Genomic DNA, 24287 nt, shown 5'->3' on the forward strand with positions numbered 1-24287 from the left:
TTAAAAAGGATACGATTTCTTTTGACAAATCGAAGAAGCCAAATCTATGAAATGATTTAGCCTGAATAAAAAACAGTCTGTTCAGAAGAAAACCCATTTTCAAATGGAAGCCACAGGAATGCATCCCTCCCGCAATTTTCCACCCACTACCCACAAAAAAAAAAAACAAAGAACAGACAAAAAAAATGAAAACCCTTTAAAAAACAATACACGAGCTGTAACAGGGCCATTAATTTCCCAATTTACAGTCTATTCGCAAGCCGTTGCCAAAATTGTTTAAGGTTTTAAAACCCACACACATACACACACTCATGCTGATGGATGTGTGGGTGTGCGAAGGGGGTGTGAGTGTGGGCCAGTGGCCATATGTCCATTTTGAAGAGGAATTTCCAACGAGGTGTGCGGTTGTGCGTGTGTGGGTTGTCTTCGAGGACCGCCTGCGAATGGGGTGGTAAATGCTGCCCAAGGGACTTGTAGCTGGATACCAACAAAGTTTTTCAAAAAATAAACGAAACGCAGAAGAGAATGCGAAGTCGCCAGGAGCGCAGCCAGGACATTCGGCCAGGTTGAATCCTGCGGATGCTCTTCCTTGACCAAAAAAAAAATTGTGAAAATTGTGATTTAAAATATATTTTTTAGAAATAACATTGTCCTTTTTTTGGATTTGGTATCATTTTGAGGAACATCTTTTTAGCATTTAATTGAAGTTATGACAACGGTATCATTTTGAGGAACATCTTTTTAGCATTTCATTTAAGTTATGAAAAGGCCTTAATCAAAGCACAAACTCCAATAAACTAAGACAAATCTACCTCTTAAATTTAAAATATGTCTTACTTACCTGACTTAGTAATTGCAATGGTTTTCCACAAGTGATTTTTATGCTGAAGATTCAAAACATTATCTTACGGTTTTTTTAAACCTTTAAAAATATATTTTTAAAGGCCAGGCCTAAAAATGTTATATATTTTAAGTATATTAGAAAGAATGTGAGCTACACTATCCAAATGAGTTATTCAAATGGCTTTGGCCAAAAGCAGGGTGCTGAGATGTCTGCCGGACTGATACGCCTGGCTAAAGGCAGCTGAAACGCAAAAGAAACGCCACCACATGGTTTTATTATATTGTGAATGTGATTACCTTAAGGATATGCAATAAGCACACACACACACACATACGTATACAGACAAGGAGCTGGAAACTGGGAATGATGTGTGGAGATAACCAGCGTCGGCGGAGCAACCCATTTTAAGGCTGGACAGGCGACGACCCATCCACCATCGCCATTGCCATCTGCAGCCCATCCGGATCCACCGCATCTCCACATCTCCACATCCCTGGTTTCCTTCTTGCCATCCTGGCCCATTGCATGCCCAGCAGTCAGTCGTAAAAGTCAGCCGAAGGGGCGGTGGGTCTGGGCTGTGGGTGGGTTCTCTGAATGAAAGGCCGGAGCCACAAAGATACGCGAGATACGGATGCAGAAAAAGTATCTCACAGATACAGATACCGCGCTGAGCGCTGCACGAGCATTTTCAATTAGTGCAGACAACGCGGAGGCCGAACGAGGGCCATTTACCTACAACTGAAATAAGTGCACTGCATTTAGTACTCCTACAAAACAAAATGACAAATACCATTTTCAAAACATTACATTAAATATTTTATGTAATTATGTTCTAGTTAGTTCAAGTAGATTGAGCACACTGTGACTGGAACTTTAATTTTAGGTATTTTTATACTTTGAAAACAAAGATAAATAAAGTTTTTCATATTTTTAAATACGTCATGTTTATTACCGTATATATCCAATTAATTCAATCGAAATATGTTGTATTTTGTATGTTGTTTTAAATTAAACCATTTCACCCTGTTAGTTTTAACATAATTAGAATAAAAGGTCCACAAAAACTGATTACAAATTTATTAAATAGTTTGTTATGAAAACCATATATTAGTTTAATTTATTTGAAAGATATTGATAACATTCGGTCTGTAACTTTCAATAGTTTTAACTGATTTACAGTGCTTGCATTGTTAATAATCTGAAAAGATAATTAAAATAATATTTACACAAAATTTGAAACGATATTTGCATAATTTCCTGAAATATTCAAAAACTTTGAGCTGCCCTCGCTGACGTCGAGTCATGTGCATGGAATGAGTTGCAGTTGATGCGGAATATGGAAAGAAAGGAAAAAAGGACGAGGATGTGGGGATGTGAGAATGTGAGGGAGATATATGCAGATGTCATGTGGACCGTGTGCAGCACGTAGCATCTGTGGACCGTGGACCACCTTGGCGAGTCCTGCGAGTCCTGTCAACCTTTTTTGCAGCCTTTCTGCACGTTCATCCTGCCAACTGCAACTGTGCGAATCTTGAAGGGCCAATGTGTAATGTGTAATGGGTAATGGGTAATGGGTAAAAACCGAGGCAAACCGAAAATCGAGGATAAGAACGGATAATCTAATGTCGCAAGTATCCTGCCACTCACGGCGAGTCATCGTCATCGCCATCCCAATCCCAATAGCAATACCAATCCCAGCACACAGCCTATAAATAACTGCAAATAAATCAAAATCTATCAATGCGAACAATTCGATGTGTTACAATTGACTTCGCCGATCAAAGCCGTCCTGCCTCTGGCTCTGCTGCATTTTCGTCCTTCGTCCTTTCGATTTTTTTTTGCGCCCTACCTTTTGCGTGGAGTGCGCGACCAGAGAGTATCCTTTGTGTCAATATTATTAGCAGCAGCCGAAGCAAGCAATGGAAAGGATAATGGCCGAAAGGGTGACAGGGCACTGGGTTACAAAATACACTGGGAAAAGATAGTGGTCCCCCTAGGTCTGTATAAATATATATATATTTTTCCATTACAGGGGTTTTTAGAAAACAATACAAATAGGTCAAAATTTGTTTCCCACCTTCTACAAAATCGGCCCACTACAATTCAATTTATTTCAATGAAAGAAAGACTAATTAAATATTTAAAATTTAAATTCACAAAATAAGAATAGTATTTTAAAATAAATAGTATTTCAACTTGCATAAAATAAGTTTATTGTTATAATATCCCAACCAAACAAATGTTTAATTAATTATAGAGTAGTTTCTAAGGCAGAAATACATTTTCCGGCATTTTTTTCTTGCTGTGCAGAATACATGGCCGTCGAATTTCCACCACTCCTGTCCCAGTGAGTGTGCGAAATTTTACAGTAATTTAAAAGAGAAAAAAAGTGTTTCACCAATTTAATCAATATTACACAACCCATTCGAGAGATACACGCACACCAGGCGTATCTGATATCGATGCGCTCCTAATGGACACTGCGCTCTAATTTTATTTATGATCTAATGTGCCGAGGGAAAGTCGGGAAATCGGAAAATCGGAAAATCCGCGAGTTGAGGTGCAGGGATGCAGGATGGATTTCAGGACGAAAAGGAGGACGAGGACGAGGATGAGTGTGAAAGGGCATGTATCTGCGGACTGATATCCCGTTGTCTGCCTATTGAATTTACGCGCTCTGTTTGCCATTTGGCCTGTGTCCTGTGTCCTTTTCCCTTTTATCCTGTCACTGGGCGGTGGGCAATTTTTTAAAATAATTCTCTGCTTTTTTTTTGTTGGTTCAACTCACCGCAATACAAACGGAACTGAATCAACAGGAGCGGGGAGGAAGGGGAATGGGTTTAGGCAAGGAGAGTGAAGTGAAAGTGACGCTAAAATGATTTTGTGTCGAATCTAATGAGAGGATGGGTCAAATGCGTATATAAAATAAACATAAGAACAAAAAAGCCAAATGAAACATACAACATAAAATTTAATAAGTAAAAGAACAGGCAAACTCTATTCTCTATTCATTTGAATTGTTATTTTAAGCATTTTGACCTTACACATATTTTTTAACTTTTGTATTGATGCAGACATTAATATTTAAGGCAAACCCCCTTAGAAGTTAACGAACAAAATATACAAAAAAATTATTAACAAAAGATTAACTTATAAAAGTGTAAAATTGCTTAGCGAAATTTAGCATTCCCGTGCTTAGAAATTAGTTCATAAAAAATTCAGTTAAATAATTTTAAAGGCAAAAACTCTATTATGCTTAAAAAAAACTGTAAGTGGCTAAAAATTGTCATTAAACTATCATAAGTTACGATACTTTCCAAGCCATTTGCCGAACCCATCTGCTCAAGACGCACTCCAACTAAAGTGGATAGATAACCCTCGCGAATGAATCAGCACATATCCCCCGTTGACCGGCTAGACATTCCGCAAAATCATTTTACCTCCTGCGTCCTTAATCAGGAAACCCACAGGACACGGGTTTGGGCCAAGATCTCTAACTGCCACCCGAAACCTAAGCCAAAAACCGAGGAAACCGATGGCAGAGCGAAAGAAAACCCAAAGGGGCCCCCAAGGGCCGTTTTGCACTAATTAATAACAGTAAATTCCCCCAGCGACAGGACTCGCTCTCACTCACTCTATTCTCCAGGACATTTAAGGACAATCCGTTGGGTTACTGTACTGACAGCTAAAAAATGTTGCATAGTTTTTTACGTCTTAACGAGTGGCAACCACCGGGAGTCCGGAGCTCAGGAGCTCAAAAGTCCTGCAGGATGTGTGGATGTGTCTGCGCATGTGTGTGTACGTGTGATGTGTGCTATGTGCGCTATGTGTGTCCACTGGCAGATTCTCCCTTTTAGCTAAATTGGCAAAACACATCCAGTCCATTCCGCTCCATTCACCCACTCCGCAAACTCTATAAACTCCATACTACGCAACTACAATATCTTCTGGCCGCCTTCGCCTGCGAAACGATGCTAATTCATATTCAAATGAATGCGAAATAAACCCCAATCACAATTATTATGAGACATGTTAAATGGACCAAAAGTCCTGACAACCAACAACAATGCGAGCCACTCACACTCTGAAGTTTGCCAACCCACATTCGTACATACATATATTCCACATTTGTGTGCGAAACTGAGTGCAAGACGCGCATGTCCTGTCTGAAATCGTCGGACCAACGAGTGGACATGTGGAGGAGTGCAGGAGTGTGAATGTCCTGGCAGAGGAGGGACGCGGGTGGGGGCTGTGCTGGGTCAACAAAGAGAAGCCCCTGGAATTGTTCGTATTTCAGCTGTGAACGAGAGGTATTCATTTGCATACGGCATATGAACACAGGACCTGCACAGCAGCAAGTTTAGAATCCTTTCTTTTGGTTGGGGAATTGTCCTATGTGACAGAAGGCACTTTAATGCCGTCACTTGGCTGCTTCTACTTTAAATGGTCAGGAGGTACTAGTTAAGAAAAAATGGAGTTTATCTTTAATTTATTAACAGAATGTTCATCCAACAATATCCACAGCAATTTAAGAAAAACCTATATCAAATATTTTATATCCTTAAAATGTAGCAATCTGATCAGCTTACCCAATCCGAATTTATCTATTATTTTTTACATTGCCTTTTGTGAAATAATTATATCTGATTTTGTACACACTTGAATCATGTTAATTTGTGGACTATATTTTTCAATTAGCCCAAACAGTTTTGACTGTTTAGTTTATTAACAAAAATCAGTTGGCTTACTATTTATAGGAGATTTAACACTCCTATAAAAAAAGGAGGTCCTTTTAAAAATTTTATTGGACTTCAAATTAAGCATTGTTTTTTTTTTATTTCATTTTGAGACGATTTGTATTCGCCTTGAACTATATTCTTAAGCCAATATTTTTGAAATCAGTTTCAGCTAACACGTGAATATATTCATTCAAACTCTCAGTAATGCAGTCGATTAATTCCGAACAATATGACATTTCCTTCAATGGGGATCAGTAGTTCGGATAATATTCTGCGGACTTCAGTTGGACAATCTGGATATGGGATTTTCCCGGGGTGGGAGTGGGTTTTCCTGGGACGCGGCAAACAAATAAACATGCTGTCAACTGCCGTCTGACATCGCACGTCCCTGCCGCCCACCGAAAACCACCCACCACCCACCGCCCAGTGCCACCCCCTGACCCCCCGACCCCTTTACCACCATTCCTTCCATTCCATTCCTATCGCAGGACACAGCCACATTTGCATACGTGCGGCCAATGTCCCAGGACCAACACACACATGCGTCACATGCGGATGGGCCGTTGAAAGTTTTTGGGAAAGAACTTTCATTAAACAATGCGACTCAGCCGGCGAAGGTCCAAAAACTCAGAGTACACAGGATTGCAGGACTCCAACTCCGACTCCCATTTATTTCCATGTCGTCCTGCTCTCCACAGAGAAAAATAAATATTTTATGCGAGATTGGGGAAAGATCTACATCTAAAAATGCCTATCTAATAATCAATTAATGCCCATTAAAAAGTGAAATTTCCATTTAATATAACCCCAAAAATATAAACTTTAAATATTGTACAATAAAATCTCAAACGTCAAACATAATAACTATGTTGATTATTTATTACAAAAACTATTTACATATTTTAAGACATGTTTATAAAGGAAATCAATATATAACACTTCCGAACTTATAAATTTAATCAGTTTAAAGAAAATAAACTAAGAAAATCACATAGTTTGAGGTTTTGAGAATTAGGATTATGCTTCAAAGGCCTGCTTCATTTCGCTTAGTGTATGAAAATCCAGTGGGTGAGTGCGTGATTGTTGATTGTGCGTATATGTGTGTTGTGTTTTGGTCTGTTTTGTCAGTTTTTTTGGCGGGGGAAATGGGCGGATGAGGGGGAAAATTGAGGGAGGGTGTTCGTAAGTGGGTGGAGATTTTCCCGCGGTTAGCTTCCAGCGCCATTCGGTCTGCGCTCCCCAAAAAGTAGAAAGAATGATTTTAATATTAGCTAATGGATATCGCGCCAACACAAATACAGCACACACATGGGCGTTCGTCCTTAGGTCCTGTTCCTGTCTCCCCCCTCCTCCACCCCCCTGCTTTTCCCCTTTCCCGCATGACGGTATGATATTTCAAACGCTTAATAATAGCACTCGAAAATAAGGATATGACACAGCCATTATTTCGTTGTGCTCTTTATTTATTTTTTATTTTTCTCCCAGCCACATTTATATTCATATTCAAATTCAAATCGCTGACAGCGTCGCGCTTTTTGTGGCCCAATTATTTCGAAATTGTCTGCGAAATGCAAGCGTTTAGTTTTCGCAAATGGCTGCACAGGATTTTGGGAGGGAGGTTTGTAATTTTACCTCACCAGTAGACCCAAATAGTAAGACTTTATAAAGGCTAAGCTGTATTTTAAATGGAAAATGTGTGAATGGGGATCACTTTTGACTGAAATTATAATACCCTCTGCAAGTTTACAATATAGATATGACAAAAAATCGACCAAAAATTAAAAAACAATTCTTGAATGTAGATTTTTTGGGAATTAAATCAAAGTATTTTAGAGGATCGCACTTCTCTGGGAAAAGGCTTTAAAAGTTCAGGTTTTAGGTCACCTTTCTGCAAAGCCATAAACAATTACAACAAATCGACCTAATATTAAATACCTAGTTTTCCACACAGATTTGTAAGGAAATAAACCACAAGTTTTTAGTTGTATGCTACTTCGAAATCTAATTTCGGTAAGAAAAGTTATGGCCAAAAAAGTGAAAGTTTTAGGTCACTTTTCTGTAAAGCCATTTTTCGCATATTTTATATCATAAAAAATTGACAAAAAGTCAACCAAATATTAATAACCAAGCTGGGAACTTTTTTTATGAAACTAAACCACAAGTTTTTAGAGGCCACTTCGAAATAGGAAAAAAAGTTATGGCCCTAAAAGTTCAGGCCAATTCTGCAAACCATTTTTCGGAAATTTCAAAATTTCAATATTATACAAATATTTGATATACTAAATAAACTAAATAAATAATTGATAAGCTCATAAAGTAAGACATCATAAAAATCACCAACTTAAGAAATATTCATCAAATGTTATAATTATTTATACTGGTTAGCATATAACTGTAGACAACACAAATGTTCAAATTTCAAATAAATGAAATCATTATAAATCCAATTAAAGACTTAGCAGGAGAGATCATCATCAAATGTTATAATCGAATTGTTGACCACACCTATCCCACACTTTACCCTAAAATAAGTCACTCTGGAATTGTAATATTCCACATTGTATATTCAAATAGTGGACCCCAAACCATGAAAACTTCGGCCAAACAATGCAGATACAAATGCGAAATCCAATCGAGCGTATAAATTATGGCTAGTTAACCTCTTCGCAGGACCTGCAGGACCCAAAGTCGCACTCAATCATGGTCAAATCTTGACAAAAGTATTTACTCGCATGCCCCGAATTATGTTTATCCCGCATGCATATTTCATGGATCTAATGGGCGTCCAAAACCAAGGGAGGGGGGGTTGTGCGGTATCAGGTGAGTGGAATGCAAACAAACAGATGCCAAAGGATCCGGGGATCCGGGCCCCGAGATCCGGGACAACTTATTCCGAATGCTAAATCGTTCGAATCCTTTTTCCGGCACACTCCAGCGAGCAGGAGAGCTCACGCTCAATAGCACAAGGACAAATGCAACTGGCCCTTGGCCTCCCATTTCGGCCCACTCCCCCATGTCCTTTTGGCCATCCATCCATTCAGCCATCGGCATTCTGGGCAGGACCAGGACCCAAGGACCAAGGACCAAGGACCTCCCCGCCCACCGGCACATGTCCCATCCATCATCACACAATCACAAAATGAGTATCATGAGCCCAGTCCAGTCGTAACCCCCTTTGGAAAACCCCCCTCCCCCACTACTGCAAGTCGCACACGTAGCATTCTAAGGGCATAAAACGTACTTATCGGCTTTTCCCCGAGCTCGGCCGAAGACCGACTAAACAGGAGCTGAACTGCTCAAAATACCCAAAACCAAAATCTCGAATGTCCATTAGCATACGACGAATCCACCTATACCCAGTTTTCAGGGGCGTATTTGAAGTTCTTTCAATGGGGGTTAAATAAACTTTATTTCATACATTATTTTAGGGTTTTTTGACTAATTACTAAACACACTATTCAAGTTTTTTTCTTCACATGATGTAAAACTATAATGTATTTTTAATGTTTGCATAATTAATTAATAAACACAATATTAGAGCTATTTATGCATTTAAAGATTTTCGTATATCGAAATAAGATGTAATAATTTAATTTATTCTCTCTACCTAATGTAAAACTGTAATGTAAATTACTTTGATAATGAATATTCCAAACAAGACTTCTTTGTAATTATTTGAATTCATATACTTTAAAACGCTTGTTGAAAATTAAAACATTATAACCATTTGATATAATAACGCCCCAAAAAACCCTTTAACCCTACGTTGCCTACGCTCATGTCGACTAGCTACTGCCAAACGCCTTAACCCTCCGAGTTATCCTGCCCACGTCTGCAGCCTTTGGCTAGGAGTTTCCTTCGCTTCTTTTTGCCATCGAACCACTCAGCAACTTACCACCCACACAGATGGCTTTGGATGAGGGGGGGGTTTTGGCCAGAACACACAGACACACACACGGTCAGAGGAAAATCCACACCATCTGCCACACCTTACACCTAACCCAACAATCCAATTCCGAGGCAACAATATGCTCCGCAGCTTCTTCGTTTTCCTTGCAGACACAGAGCGGGTTAAGGGGTCGGGGGTTAAGGGGTCAGGGGTCATGGGTGATGGTGGAGGGGCAGGGGGCAGGGAGAAGGAGCTCTGGTAAGCCGAAGGGGCAGCCATATTGCAATGTATGGCCAGGGCGCTTGGAGCACGCAGCCAGCGAATGTGGACGTGATGCTCGAACCTGTGAGCCTCGAACAACCCCCCCTCCCCCAACCCCCTCCGAGAAGCAACCCCTTCATCATTTCAAATTTAAATTTAACCTTTTGTCTTAATACGGCCAGGCGAACAACGAGCACGAGCTCCTGTCTTGGGCATCATAAAAACATCGTCAAGTCGAAGGGATAAAACCGAAGTCCACACTCCGGACTTCCAGAGTGCGGACCAAAAACCGGACCGAATAGAGACGTATGTGAGGTGGAGCGAGCCAGCTTAGACCCGTATTATTGGGGGAGGCAACTAATTTTCGGATTTGCCACCCACACCTGACAAGCGACTTAAATGGCGGAGAAGAACACAGTTCCAAGGGGTTGGGCAGTGACCAAAAGGATGCTTATACAATGGTCCTTGAGTTATTCCATATTGTAATCATAAGGAGAGAAACATCTCTGTATATAAGAAATTATAGATTTTATCACTTTCAAATGATATAAATAACATTTTTTATACAATTAAATACTTTTACCGCCCAAACACTTTACTTATTGTTTCTTAATTATGTCTTGCAGAGAGATTTTTCTCTTTATATTTAAAATGAGATAAGTGTATTGTTAGTTTTATAATTCCCATTTAAGAAAAATTAGTTTTTTTGTAAATGTTTTATATAAATAAGTCCCAAGCCTCTCGCAGCTTTAAGTGGATTATAATCGTTCCCTCTGGTTAGTATACACTTGAAGGTGGTCAGCTGAACAAGAGGACTTAAAGTCGCCCCCCAAAGTTACCTCAATCAATGAAGTGGCAACAAGGAAAAGGAGGATCCTGAGGCGGGATAGGAGGTGGATAAGTAGGGATTTTTGGGGTGGGGGGGGTGGCGTGGGAGTGCCGAAAAGCGGGAGGAGTGGGTGGAAATGGGGGCGGCAGTGTCCAAGGGGAACGCTAAGGGAAATGGCCAAAATTCAAAATGGCCACTTGAGGGGTGAGTGGAAAGCCAACGGCGAGTTCTCTTCTGTAGTGGACAACTTGTACAACACATACAAACAAAAAAGGGGTGGGGGTGGCAACTGAAGAGTGTGGAGGGGGGTGGGATAGGGTGGGGGGTGGTCGAGAGGCAGCGGGAACAGAACGACATCAGAGTTATCAACATAAAAGTCAATCTGCTGAGGGGGTTGAATGCGAACGCAGTCCACAAAAGGGCTAAACAGCGGGAGCGGGAGCGGGGGGGGGGGGGGTGCGAAAGGGGTGAGAAAGGGGCGGGGGTTTTGGAAAAGCCAGTGGGGCAGTCACAGTCGTTAAAGCCCCTCTTATTGACCCCTTTGTTGGAGCGCTAAAACGCGAATCCAGAGATACACAGTAAGAAAATTAAACCCATTATTAAGAGATTTAAACTTTAACGAATTTTTTAAGATCATCGATTTCGCAGTACTTTATTTTGCAAAAGCAAATCTTTGATAAAGAAACTAAAGTAACAGCATCTATGGATTTTCATTGCGCATTGTACAAAATGATCGATTTTTAAAAATGTTATTTTGCAAAATGATATCTTTGATAAAGAAACTCAAGTTTAAAATTTTGGGTATTGTAATAAGCTCTACCTTACAGAAATGTGATGGATAAATAATAAAATGAAATCAAAGTTGATCAAATTAAGTTAAGGCCATAAGTTAAGATATATATAAATCTTCATTTGTATCGTTTTAAATTATATTGCAAAAAGTTAAAATTTGTGTCTTATTATTTTTTTGTATCTTATAATTTTTTTAAATTATATTGGTAACAGAACTATTGGAATAAATGTAAGTCAATTATAAATAATTTTAAATTATATTGAATAAAGGTAAAATTTGTATCCTATTATTTTCGTTTTATCCTATAATTTTATTTTATTAGATTGCCAACAGAACTATTGGAATAAATGTAAGTCGTTTTTTACTAATGAAAGTGATTGTTTTCCCTGCCTAAACTGGACTCTCTCTTTTTCTCCATGTTCGACCCACCACCACCCCCTCGAAGGACATTGTGCGACCAGCCCGTTAGTGTTGGTGGCCTGGTGATGGACGGCCCACGGAGCTGAAGTGGCTGCCAGTTTTGCAGTTGTTCGTGGATGTGGATGTGGATGTGGACTTGGATTGAAATCGCACATATTTCACTTCACCTCTGTCCGCCCATCTCGCTCACTCCGCTTGGCCGGCCATATCCTGGACAGGTCCTGGATGTCCTGCGCTGCGTTTCGTATCGTTACGTTTTCGAATGGAATCGAAAAGTCCACCCCTAATGGCTAGCAGCGACCAAAAAAGCTCGAGAGTCCTGGACCCCGGACATCGAACGGACCTGGAGCGGCCATTTGCCATTCAACCCTATGAAGCCGGTGTCCTTGGAAAGGGACAAGCCCACACCCACCAGCCCACCACCATCCTGCGAATTTCCACAATTACATTTATAAATGCCGCGCTGCGATATCAAACAGGACGACATGGAAAACACACTGGAAGGGGGGAGCGAGGACAATCAAGGGTCCCCAAGTTCCTGAAATTCAGATTGGGGGCTGTTCCTTCCACCCATTCACTTCACCCCTTCAGCTAAATGGCTAATTTTTGCCATTGGAAGTCTATAAATGGCCCATTACCAGGAGAACTTAAAGCTGCGAATCCATCTTGGTCATTTCTCAACAGCTCCATTGAACTCTATTCGTATTCAAATATTTTACATAATTACAATCGAACATTTTGACAAATTTAAAATACGTTATCCACGAATATATAAAGGATCTGAACATGAAGACAATTTTAAAATGAACTACATAAAATTTCTAACTTTAACTATGATAAATAAATTAGATTAGATTTGTCACTAACCCAATTGATTAAAAATGTAGAGAAAGCTTTAGTAAAATTATTTGTATCATTTAACATTCATAGAAATTACAATTTATAAAAGGCCTTTTACATAACACAACTTATTACTTGAAAATAAAACCAAAAACCAATATTGTTTTAAATATTGATACTTTAGTAAGATTGTAAATTTTTTAAATTAGAAAATCACAAGAACAGCAATTACATCCAATGTTATTTACAATCAAGTCCGGTAAACCCCTAAAGCTCTTGAGACCTCATATTGGCCTTATCTCCGATCTTCATCGAGGGGATCAGGGATCGGGAACAATGCGAATTGGCTAATTGATGGCACTCCGGCGGACCACTTGACTGGATCGCTCCGTCCGATCGAGGACTTCGAAAAGCGCAAATCCGATCGAGGAGCACCGATAGCGATGAGTGTCTGGCGATAATTGCCCGTGTCGAGTATTACGATAACGCATACGTCCAATCTTGGCGGCTGTCGATCGGCTTGTGAATGTGGCCGGATGACTCGCGGATTTGCCTATCCCGGGTATGTTCGACTATCCCGAGGGTTAAATGCGCTCTTGGCGCAATTTGTAGGCACTTCCCTAACCCCCACCCCAAAAAAAAAGGGTTGGCCCAGCCCAAACCTCCCCTACCGCGAATTAGGTAGGCAAAGGAGGTTGCTTTTTACCTGGAGGCCTTGCCAGGACACGTTATTGGGACATCTTCCGATCGCGTAACCCTTTCGGGTAAATCGCGTTAATCCCGGCCAGGTACAGGAAATTATCATTTTTCATTCCGGCCTGACATCTGGCATCCGTGGGTTAAGGGATAGTCCTGCCAAGATCCGCATCCTGAAGTGCCCACAAAAGGAAGTGCCCAAAAGGGAGGGAGAAATGTCAGCGCAAGGACTCGCCGAAGGAAAAAACAAAAAACGGAAGGACGAGGAAGTGGAAGTGGAAATGTCACACGGTCAGAGAAACTCTGACTTATTCAACTCTCCTAATTGAAATCACTCGTCCTTTGTCTTCCTCCTCGAACAATGCGTTCGACCTGTCACATGTCAACATGGCAAAAACAAATATAAAAGGAAACCAAACAATAAACCACTCATGGCATACTCCAAAACCAAATCGGAGCCAGTACGAAATGAATCGAGAATATATATATCAAACAGTAGTCCTTGAATTTTGGCCGATGCCTTCTGTCAATTTGCTGTGATCGCTTCGGAGCTCAAAATCAGAGCTCTGAAAGCAACGGAGAGGTTCAGTAACACTATTTTTATTCAAAAAAAAATTTTTAAGAATAACAAAAATCAAAGCAAAATTCTCGCCACACCAAACAAATTGAACAATAATATATTTTTGTTTTATCCTCTTTTCTGGTAATTATGTCGAAGGCAACAAAGCTGCGTTTTGCGCTGATCACCGAGGATGTTTTGGACAAGCTGCGGCCCAGATCTCAGTCGGAATGCACCAGGTCGAAGTACCTGGACGAGATATACACCGCCATTAGGACGGCGGTCAATGAAGTGGTGGATGAGAAGCTGAAGGAGCTGAGTTGGTCCATCGATCAGGTGGTGGAGGATCGGATGGCCAAGATACTGAGTCAGCAAGGTCAAGGCAGAGGTACCTCCGTCGGGCAACGGGACGGCAAGGAGAAGGACTCCAGGAAGGACAACAAGGACTCCAGGAAGGACAACAAGAAGGACCACAAGGACAGCAAGAAGGACCACAAGGACAACAAGGAGAGGGACTCTAAGGGTGCAGTCCAGTCCGTGGAGTCTATCAGTTCCCTGAGACGAAGCACCAAACGTCATCGTCCATCCAAGAAACGCCATCAATCGCAGGAGCCGTTGCCTTCCAGCCCAGAAGATCAGTTGGCCAAGAGATCGAGGACCAAGGCCCAGAAAATCACCGTGATGCCCATCCATCGGGAGACCCAGGTGAAGAGCACTCCCTTAAACAATCTACCACCACTCAGTATGGATCGCAATGACCTCGATGAGGAGGACGATGATGACTTCTCGGATGCCGAGGGCTCCATTCTCACCATCGCCGCTAAGTATCTCAAAAAACTCGAGGATGCCCGAAGTCGCAAACACCAGCATCAGCATTTCCACTAGAAATTGTTCAGGTCCAATTAATGGGTAACAACCCATCTATATTTCAGTCTGTAAATTGGTTCAAGTCCCCCGTTTTTGATGGTTACTCATGTTAAATTTATCTTTTGAACTCAATTGCGTAAAATAGTCGGGCATAGCGAAGTTTCCAAAGAGTGGGTGAATACATTATTAAGGACGTACCATTTCGGGGCCTATAGACGGACAAACAGTATCTCGGCAAGCTTCGATCAATGGGATACTTGAATCATGTAAATAAATTCAGAGGAGCCATATTTGTACGTTTTTTTACTCGGGGAGTTGGGATTTGTCTAGGCTCTTAAATGTATTAACAATATATAAAATATCCTATGTTCAAAAGGCAGAAAGCTATTAGAAGTTTGACTGGTTAGCAGATTAAAATATTAAAAATAAGAACAATTTTGAAAAACGTTCCTTTTTAAATATTAGGCCAATTAAATATAGTAAAAATTTAAATAAAATTCCTTTTACTCTACAATTAACGTCTTGTAAAATAAACTAGTTATTTAAAATAAATTTAAAAATAAACGAATACATACAAAAATAGGCATTTGATATTTTAAATATGAAAAATACAAGTTGAAAACCATAAATAAAAGGGCAGGTTCAAAGGCACATCCATCTCTTAACCCCCGGCAAACGAATTTCCATTTATGCTAGTTTCAATATCCATCGCAACAACATCCGCTCCATCCCCCCTTCCCCATCCTGCCGAAAACCCACCGTTCAAGTCGTCTAATCCATGAAATATGTAAAGTGAAAAATTGAATCGCAAGCAATTGTAAAAATCAGCCTGGTTACATTTCAGGGGGAGGGGTGTTAGGGGGGGATGTTGAGGCTGTGGGTGGCGGTGGGTGATGGACGAGGGCTGTGTGGGGTTAAGAGTCGCATAGTCTTTGCCGCTTATCAACGAACAGCAGACAAGGCCAGAGCATCAATCAAGAGTTTCCAATGAATGGCTATCGACTGAATTAGACGACCAGCTCGAGTTTTCCCAGTTCCCATTTGCCACTCTCCTTTTACACAGAAAGAAAATATCTAAAATTGTATCATTACCATGCCAAATCATACATACATAAATAGTAATTTGTTAAAACAAAACATAATTTAGAACATAATTGAAAAATTATTTAATACATTGTAAAGAAAAAGGTAAAGAAAATAAAAATGTTCTAGAATGGTGGCAATCTATATAGTTCATTTACATCAATGATTCATCATAAAAAGTTATAATAATACTATATAATTTAAATGGTAATCACACACTTATTTGCTGCCGTTTTTTAAACACCTATTAAACTACTTTATAAAATACTACATGTCTACATTAAAAGACCCAAATATGTTGAAATATTTATGGAATTGTGTTTATAATAACTAATTTTAATTTTGTTCATATCTAAAATAGTTTTATTGCCATACTAATTCTTCAGAGTGCTTTTAAAAAACTATTTTATAACCAAGGAGTATTGGAAATAAATGTGCAATATAAATTTAAAAAGTTGGTTTTATTTTCTTTAGTGTAGCTATTTAGCCCCCTCTCTTTCCAGCACTTTTTGCGTCTTTTGCAAATTCTGGACCACCACCAAAAAAAAAAAAAAAAGAAGTGGAAAGGACAGGCAATATTTTTGCGGCTTAATATGTGTTAAAAAAATGGAAATAAATAAATGCGAACCGCTGGCGAAAAAAATGTTTTGCTGCAGGATGGCAGGGCGGTGGACCGAGGGGGGAGGCAATTGGGGGTGTGGCTGGCTTATCGCTATCCTTGTAGCCAGTGACAGGACATAACATAACCCCCGGTATCTCCAGCGAGCCATGCGTGGGCGCCTTTGCTCATTCCCTCTCTCTCCGTCTCCTGCTTTTTTCCTTGGATGTGTGTGGTCACCCCGGAGAGGTCAAAGGGCGGGGGTTCCCAGTTCCCATCCCACATCCCACACTCCACATCCAACACACAGCGAAAAGGGGTAAAAGTTGCTGACTAAGTACTTTGGAAAATTGCTTACATGTCTGCTATCTTCTGGCCGCTGCCCGCCTTCGTTTAGCGGTAATACATTGTCATTTATGTGCGATCCTGGGCAGGGTTGGGTGCTTTTTCCAGGGGGTTTCCCAATCCATTTGCCAGGCCAGTGGACAAGTGTTGGGTGCCATGTTTATGTTTTCTCGTTGTCTATCATTCGAGGAATACCACCCCCCTCCACCGCCACCGCAGAAAATTCCTTTTGAAGCCAAGTTCGCGTTTCAATTTTTTGCTTTTCCTCGGTAATATAAAATCCTCAAACTCGAGGAGAACTTCACATATGACAACGGGGGACAATCGAAGGAGCAGCTCCAAGGAGGTGGCAAGGCGGCGAAGAAAAGGACGAAGGACGAAGGACAACTTGGCCAGAGACACACGCCGCTGCTCTGGATGTTTGTGATTTTTGAAGCGGAAAATCAAAGTTAAGCTCTGTTTGTAAAGGAAAACTGTATTCGAAAATACTACAAACTAGTACATTTTTTAACTTTAAAATAAAAATTAGATGTTACATTTTGTGCACTAGTTTATTTGAGTGTAGACCAAAAAAAAAGTAATGAAATAATAAAAAAAATAATAAAAAATTATACCTTATAAATGAGTCAGTTATTACTTTCATTGCTTTTAATATTAATTACATACAATATTAAAACTCTGTAATCCATTCTTTAAGTTTTTTTTAATTCATAAAAATTGAGACTAGTTTCGAAGAGCTAATACATTTTGAAAGCAGATTTTTCGTAGTATAATAAATAGTTGTAAAACCCTAACAAATAAAAACCATTTTTAAAAGCAATTAAGCTCTAGATTAATATATTTGTTTCTAATTTTTTTTACAATACCTAAACATTTTTCAATCATTTTTCAAAGTGTTAACGGTAGTGTAAACGGGACTTAAGGACACACACTGCCCCGCATTTCTTTCATAGTATGTGTGCTTCCGCTCCCCTTTCGCTTTGCGTGTGTTTGTGAGCGTTCGCTCGAGTTTCAGAAAATTGCATTTTTTCATATCATTAGGTTTTATTGGTTTCTTCCTGTTAAATATTCCCAGCTCCCCGCCAACCACTCGCCACGCACCGATGTCCCAGGACCCTGGTCCCTGGTCCATGGTCCTTGGTGTCCTGCTCCTTTTGTCTCGCCCGTTGTCAAAACAACAACACGGCCACACGCTCCAAAAAACAACCTGAACATCACACATGAATATATGCATATAGTGTACGTATGTATATAGATTGTATATATATATATGTGTACTGATACACATGAGGCACGCATCATATCATTCGGAAACGACGGCACCGCGAGTCCTGCGACAAGAGCCTTGGCAGACCGACAGCTTTTGCTCCTGCTCCTTTTTCCCAGCTCCTTTTATTTCTGCCCGTGCGAGGCGACAAATGCAAGTTGGCGATTTCCCTCGGAGCCTTTGTTGTTTTTCCACCCTCCCAATGGGATCCCAATCCTGGAGATTCCTGGACAACTTCGCCCACCTGCTTAGAACGATGCCAAATCGATTGGGCAAAACCCGTAGCAATTAAAAACCATCAGCGAAGCGCGAAAATGGCAAAAGATTTATTGGGGGTTTCACTTGAAATAAAGATACATTTTTCACTATAAAGCTGAAACATTTCGCATATGTAGATATAAATAGATATTTAAGCATAGTTATGAAACTCAAAGCCTTTATAAGATCTCCGACCCTATAAAGTATATATATTCTTGCTCAGGATCGCCTCCTGAGTTGATATAAGCATGTTCGTCTGTCCGTCCGTCTGTCTGTCCGTCTGTATGTTTCTACGCAACCTAGTCTCTCAGTTTTAAAGATATTGAATTGAAACTTTCCACACAACCTTAGTTCCTTTGCACGCAGTATATAAGTCCGAACGGCCGTGATCGGCCGATTATATCCTATAGCTGCCATATAACTGAACGATCGGAAATGCCATAACTTTGGTGTTTTTAAAGTTAGGAAGTTGTGATTTTTTATGAGTATTAAGAATGCATCATATGAATAATTTTGGAGAATATTATTTACAGAATCTTCTGCAAGGGTATATCAACATCGGCTCCGCCCGAAGTAATCTTTCTTTTCTTGTTTTTGTATAACTATTTCCAAGTTTGATTTTTTTCTCTAAATTGATAAAATGTAAAGCAGTTAATATTGAGCAACATTTAAGAAGGCAAGTTCAATTTTAAATCTTAGATTTATTTCTATTCCTCCTTTCCCGTTTTTCTTTTAAAACTTATTTTATAATAGTCTTTGGGCTATGTTTGATGCGTAGTTATCCTCAAAAAGGATACATTTAATAATATATGTATTACTGTATTTATTATCAATTCATATTTTTCACCACAACTACTAGTTAAGAATTGAACAATTAAAGTTAGATTGTATAGTCAATCAAACTTTTTATCTTCCATTCAATTAAATTCGCATGTTGTAAATCCGAACGCCCTGAAAAATCCACATTGCAGATGTGTCCTGTCAGCTCATCGCATTCGGAGTTGCTCAACTCCACTCCATTGACCAACTTAAGCCACAGACTGCGCAAAATATTTGTCCAGGCAAACACATTATGGCTGGCACGCAGAAAAAATCAGATTTCCATCCACCACGGCCCAGTGCCTATGTAAATAAAGGTGGTTACATAACGAGCACACACACACACACAGTCACACACACGCAACTACATACGTGATACATATGGGTCCCACATCAAATGTCCTGGCCACAGGAACAACAATGCCCTTGGCAGCCCACCTGCGTAAATCAGGATCTACAGGACCTCTGATTGACTGCCTGACACATGGGTGGGTGGGAAGGGGGGGTGTGGCGAGGGGGCGGGTCTTCTGGGGGAGGTCCTTGGAAGGATAACTGGTCAAGAGGCAAGGCGACCCAGCAGGCAAATAGAGAAGCTCCTGTGTCAGCGCAATATGCCACTAAGCCAACGAATCGAGTCGGGTCCACCCGCAATGGGTGGTAAGCATTTGCACTGCAAGAAATTCTATCACCCATAAAATAAAACACTATAATCTAAAATATAAAGAAACGCACCTTTTTTCTGAATTTGAAAGCCTATACTTTTGCTCAAGGCTCTCAAAATTCGAGAATTTGACAGTGTCAAAAAAAAATGTTTCCCCTTATTTAAGAAAGTGTAATCTTAAAAAATCGTTAAAAAAAATAAATAAATAACACCAAATATAAAAAGAAATATTTATAAATTTTTGTGAGGACTTCAAAAAATAAAACATTAAACACTTTGGGCAAAACATGAACAAATAAAATTAATATTTAAAAAATATATATATCTGCATTTGAGAAAGTAATATTAATGCAGTATGTTAAATGCTAGTTTCGCCCAGTAAGTCCTTTCTCCTGGGGTCCTTTTTGGACCGCTCACATGTGTGTTTGTGTGGGTGTGTGCTCCTTGTTGATGATGCGCTTCGGTGGACGCCGCCCAGCGGAAGAGGAAATGAAAAAAAATAGAGAAACAGGACGAACAGTCCGTGTGGCGTTCTGTCGTCCTTGCCGATTCCGCCCGGTTGGTTTGCAAAATTTTTGAATTGGATACTTGGGCTACCGTCCGCCTCCTCCTCCGCCCCCCCACTGCCACTCCCCCCATTTTCCATCCCTTTCAACGGACCTCTGTCGTCGGTCGTCCTGACCAAACGGCATCAGTCGCCAGAGTGTGTGTGTGTGTGTGTTGTATTTGAAATTTTGCATATTAAAATATTGTCGTGCATGCAAAGGTCGCTCCTTCGAAGGAAAAAGGAATACGGAAAAAGGAAAAAGGTGCCCGGCGCCGTGCGTCGCTGCTTGTTTCTTTAGCGAACTGTGGATCAAGTTATGGGATTTTATAATAACATCATTTAAAAATCGAAACAAAAATAACACATATTAAAATACCGAAGTGTATCAGTTATAAAGTTGTATACAAAACAATAACTTTATCTAGTAAACTTAAGATAATAATATAACACATGTAAATGTATATTATATATTACATTTTCATATTAAGTTACTGCAGGATTTAACTGGCAATATATATAGTTTATTTATAATTACTATATGATGTATAATAATTTATAATTTTTTATATTGAGAATTACCTGATTTTTAGCCCACTGTAAGCTGTTGTTATTAGGAACTGTGGATGTTGATGTGGGTGGTGGCTTGTGGATGGGGCAACATTGGGACACAGACACATCGCCTGTGGTAACACAATAACGAATTTCCGTAGCAACTTCATCGCCGAGTCCTGCTCCTGTTCCTTGCCCCTCCACCCTCCGCTCCTTTTCCTGATCCTTGGATCCTTGGACCCGATGCCGCTGAAATGTTATCCAGTTTACATGGTCCTGCTTCATTTGGAACTTTTCTCTCTGCTTTTTCGCAATGCTTTTTACCGCGTTGCGTTTGTTACATTTGTCGGCTAAATTCTGCAAGGACACAAGGACACGACTGGTGGTGGGGCAGGACATAAATGAAATTATACACTTTTCCGTGGCTGCACTCAGTCACACAGACAGACAACCCATATGCCAATAATAATAGTAATAACAATAATAATAATAATAACGAGAATAAATACGATAAACAAACAAACTGGAAATAGGAAAAGTTGCTGAACAAACAGGATTCGCGGCGGAATGGGAAATCAAGCCGAAAAACATTCCGCATCTTTTGGGGTAATTTCATTTGAATATCGAACTTTGCCAGGCATTCAGATGTTTAAACAGGAAAAAATAGTTATAAGCTTGGAATTCTTAAATGAAATTGCTAATCATAAAATTGGAATAAAAGTTATCTAAGAACACATATATATTATTCCAAAATATTGGAAACAATCGAAAATATTCCCCCGATCCTTTTGGATTTCCTGAATCCGATCATAAATCCAAGTGACAGACCTGGGCAAACACTTTTGCCCATTTGTCGAACTTCAGTCAATGGGTTCCCAATTTCTTTGATGTCAAGGGACTGAAAACCCGTTACATTCTATAACAAAGACTTATTGCACAAGACACTCGCAGTTTTCCTTCGATTCTTTAATGGATTTCCATTTGTTAGCATCGCCAGCTTCTCCTCTCCTTTTTTCTTCTTCTATTTTTTATAGATCGTGAGAAAGTTGTTAACCCCTTTGAGGCCACATCTATAATTTATAATGATTAGGTACCGTTCGAGTTATGGAAAAGGTAACAGTTTCTGCAGCGAAAAGACGGCCGGATCCTTAAATTGTTGGGGGGGAAGGGGGGGAGGGGGTTGATCGTTCGAAGGATAACGGAGGCTGCCGACCGCGACAGAGGCGTCATCCCTCGGCAAGGGGTCTTCGGCCAGAAAGGACCCGGGGTGCCTCAGTCCCAGACTCAGACTCAGACTCAGAGGTCCTTGGCCAGCTGTGATCCTTAATTTCGCAGGTTCTACGGATCGCAGGATAACCAGAGTCCTGGAGCAGACAACAATGGCCTGCGGCACACATTCCCTAACGAGATGATTGATCCACAATCGGTTCGGTTCGGGGTTGCCTCAAGGAGTTTCTCTTAGGGTGGTAAGTGAAGAGCTTGAGGTGAGGATTATTATAAGAATATCCAGGATATCTTTTAGCACTAAGTGCTTAGCGAAAATATTTAGTTATCTCAGGATATCTTAAAAGAAATGTGTCATCTGAAAATATAATGTTATCTACTACCAAAAAATGTTATTGTACTAAAAAAACAACTACATATTGCTGAAAGCATAACAATTAAAAAGGGTTCACCACGATTTATCATCAATCATAATTTAAAATTTGTAACTTGAAATACGAAGGCTGTTCCGTTGTGACTGCTTTAAAAGTTAAAGGATACTCTAAATATCTCAAGAGATCCAAATATTTAAATATGTATTTATGTATTTTGAGTAATGAAAATGACCAAACTTTAAAATAATTAGCACATTTTTTGTATTTAATTGGCTAAAAACAAGAATGTAATTCCCAACTCATCTTAAAATTCCTGAACAGTTCTAAAATAACTTACAATATATGAAATAAGAACACATGTAAATACAATATGTAAATATGTAAATACAATTGTATTACTTTTGTAAATATGTAAACTTTGTAAATATGAAAACTTTGTCAACAACTTTATATTAGTTCCATAAACATATTTAAGCCCCGAGCTGAAGGCCTAAGCTGCTATGGCGAAAACGTTAGCTCTTAGTTTAACACTAACTGTTAGCTTTAGATAAATAAATAAATAAATAAAATAAATTCTTGAAATTTCATGACAATAAAATTAAAATACTGTTTACAAGAAATATTATGCAAATTAATAACAAAACTTGTATTTAAATATAATAAATGAAATATATATAATTAGATATATATAAAAGAATAGAAGACAATTATTTGATAAAAAACTAACCAAAATCGAGGTCACCAGCTGTGTGTTGCTAAACCCATACCCATTGATTCCAATCAATAAGTTCCCTAAACTCCCCCACCAAGTGATTAACCCACCAATGGTGCCTTTGGCGTGAACTGACCCCTGGTCCGCCGAGTGACCTCACCAACCGACCAATTCATTAATCAAGCAATTAGTCGGCTTTAAGTAGCCGATGCCAAAACACACGCACACACAGTCACAAACATCGAAAGGAGGGGGAGTCCTTATTATACCATAAACGTATAAATATCAATTTGATCTGTCAAATATTGACACATCAAACCCTAAACAAACCAATGACAGGCTACCCCTGCGCCATTTAGCGGCAATTTATGAGCAACAAAACACCCAAAAAAAAAGGACAAAAAATTGGTGGAAAAATAATAAATGAAAACAGAGAGGGGAAAAGGGATTTTTCAGATCATTTCAAGGGTCCTTGACTTCCTGCCCGGCCAATGAGCCAATGAGCCAATGAATGATGCTGTTCGTCCCATGAGCCGAGCAATTATGTGTATTATATAACATCATGTTTGCAGTTTAATGTCAAAAACTTTGTTTTTTACCCCAAAAATGATGCGAGTGAGCGAGTGAGGAAGTGGTTAGGGGATGCTGAACCTGGACCAGAGATCCGAAGGACCTCAATGGGAATCCTGTTTTCCGTTTTTTCTGCTCTTCGGGTTCAAAGTGCGTGTGAACTTGAGGCTGTGCGGATGCTGCGGTATTGTTAAAGGTGTGAAGGCAGCGATTAGGGCCACAAAAGCCAAAACAGGAGCCCGTGTAATGCGATAAGGCGCCAATCCCATTGTGATCTCTCTGTCTCTCGATTTTGGGTTGAAATAACACAACAAAAAAACTGACGAAAAACTAGGGGAAATTCCATTCGAGTTATCCTTTGAGCAGCAGCAATTAGTCAAGTGGTTAATGAGTTGAGCGAAATCGCAAAATCGGATCGGATAAGGTCGCACAACTGTACACCTCGTGATGGATTTGGGATTTCGGTTTCCCGAATTTTCCCCCTTTCCTTTTTTTTTTTTTTTTTTGATGCGCGATTTTGTGCATTTTCCGGCACATTGGCGA

The 24287-nt window shown here is 39.8% G+C and overlaps 1 protein-coding gene across 1 annotated transcript; it reads left to right on the forward strand.

The window, feature by feature from the left end:
• The first annotated feature begins 13858 nt into the window (after window positions 1-13858).
• Window positions 13859-15027, forward strand: LOC108047625. The gene has a single exon (XM_017127889.2). It carries the CDS (start codon window positions 14021-14023, stop codon window positions 14753-14755), a length of 735 nt encoding a protein of 244 aa, XP_016983378.1. The 5' UTR covers window positions 13859-14020; the 3' UTR covers window positions 14756-15027.
• The last annotated feature ends 9260 nt before the right edge of the window (window positions 15028-24287 follow it).

Source organism: Drosophila rhopaloa, unplaced genomic scaffold (genome assembly GCF_018152115.1).
Source record: "Drosophila rhopaloa isolate 14029-0021.01 unplaced genomic scaffold, ASM1815211v1 contig_3, whole genome shotgun sequence".
NCBI classification, from domain to species: domain Eukaryota; kingdom Metazoa; phylum Arthropoda; class Insecta; order Diptera; family Drosophilidae; genus Drosophila; species Drosophila rhopaloa.

Coding starts and splice junctions, on each gene's coding strand:
- LOC108047625 (XM_017127889.2), top strand. CDS start 14,021: ATGTCGAAGGCAACAAAGCTGCGTTTTGCGCTGATCACCGAGGATGTT.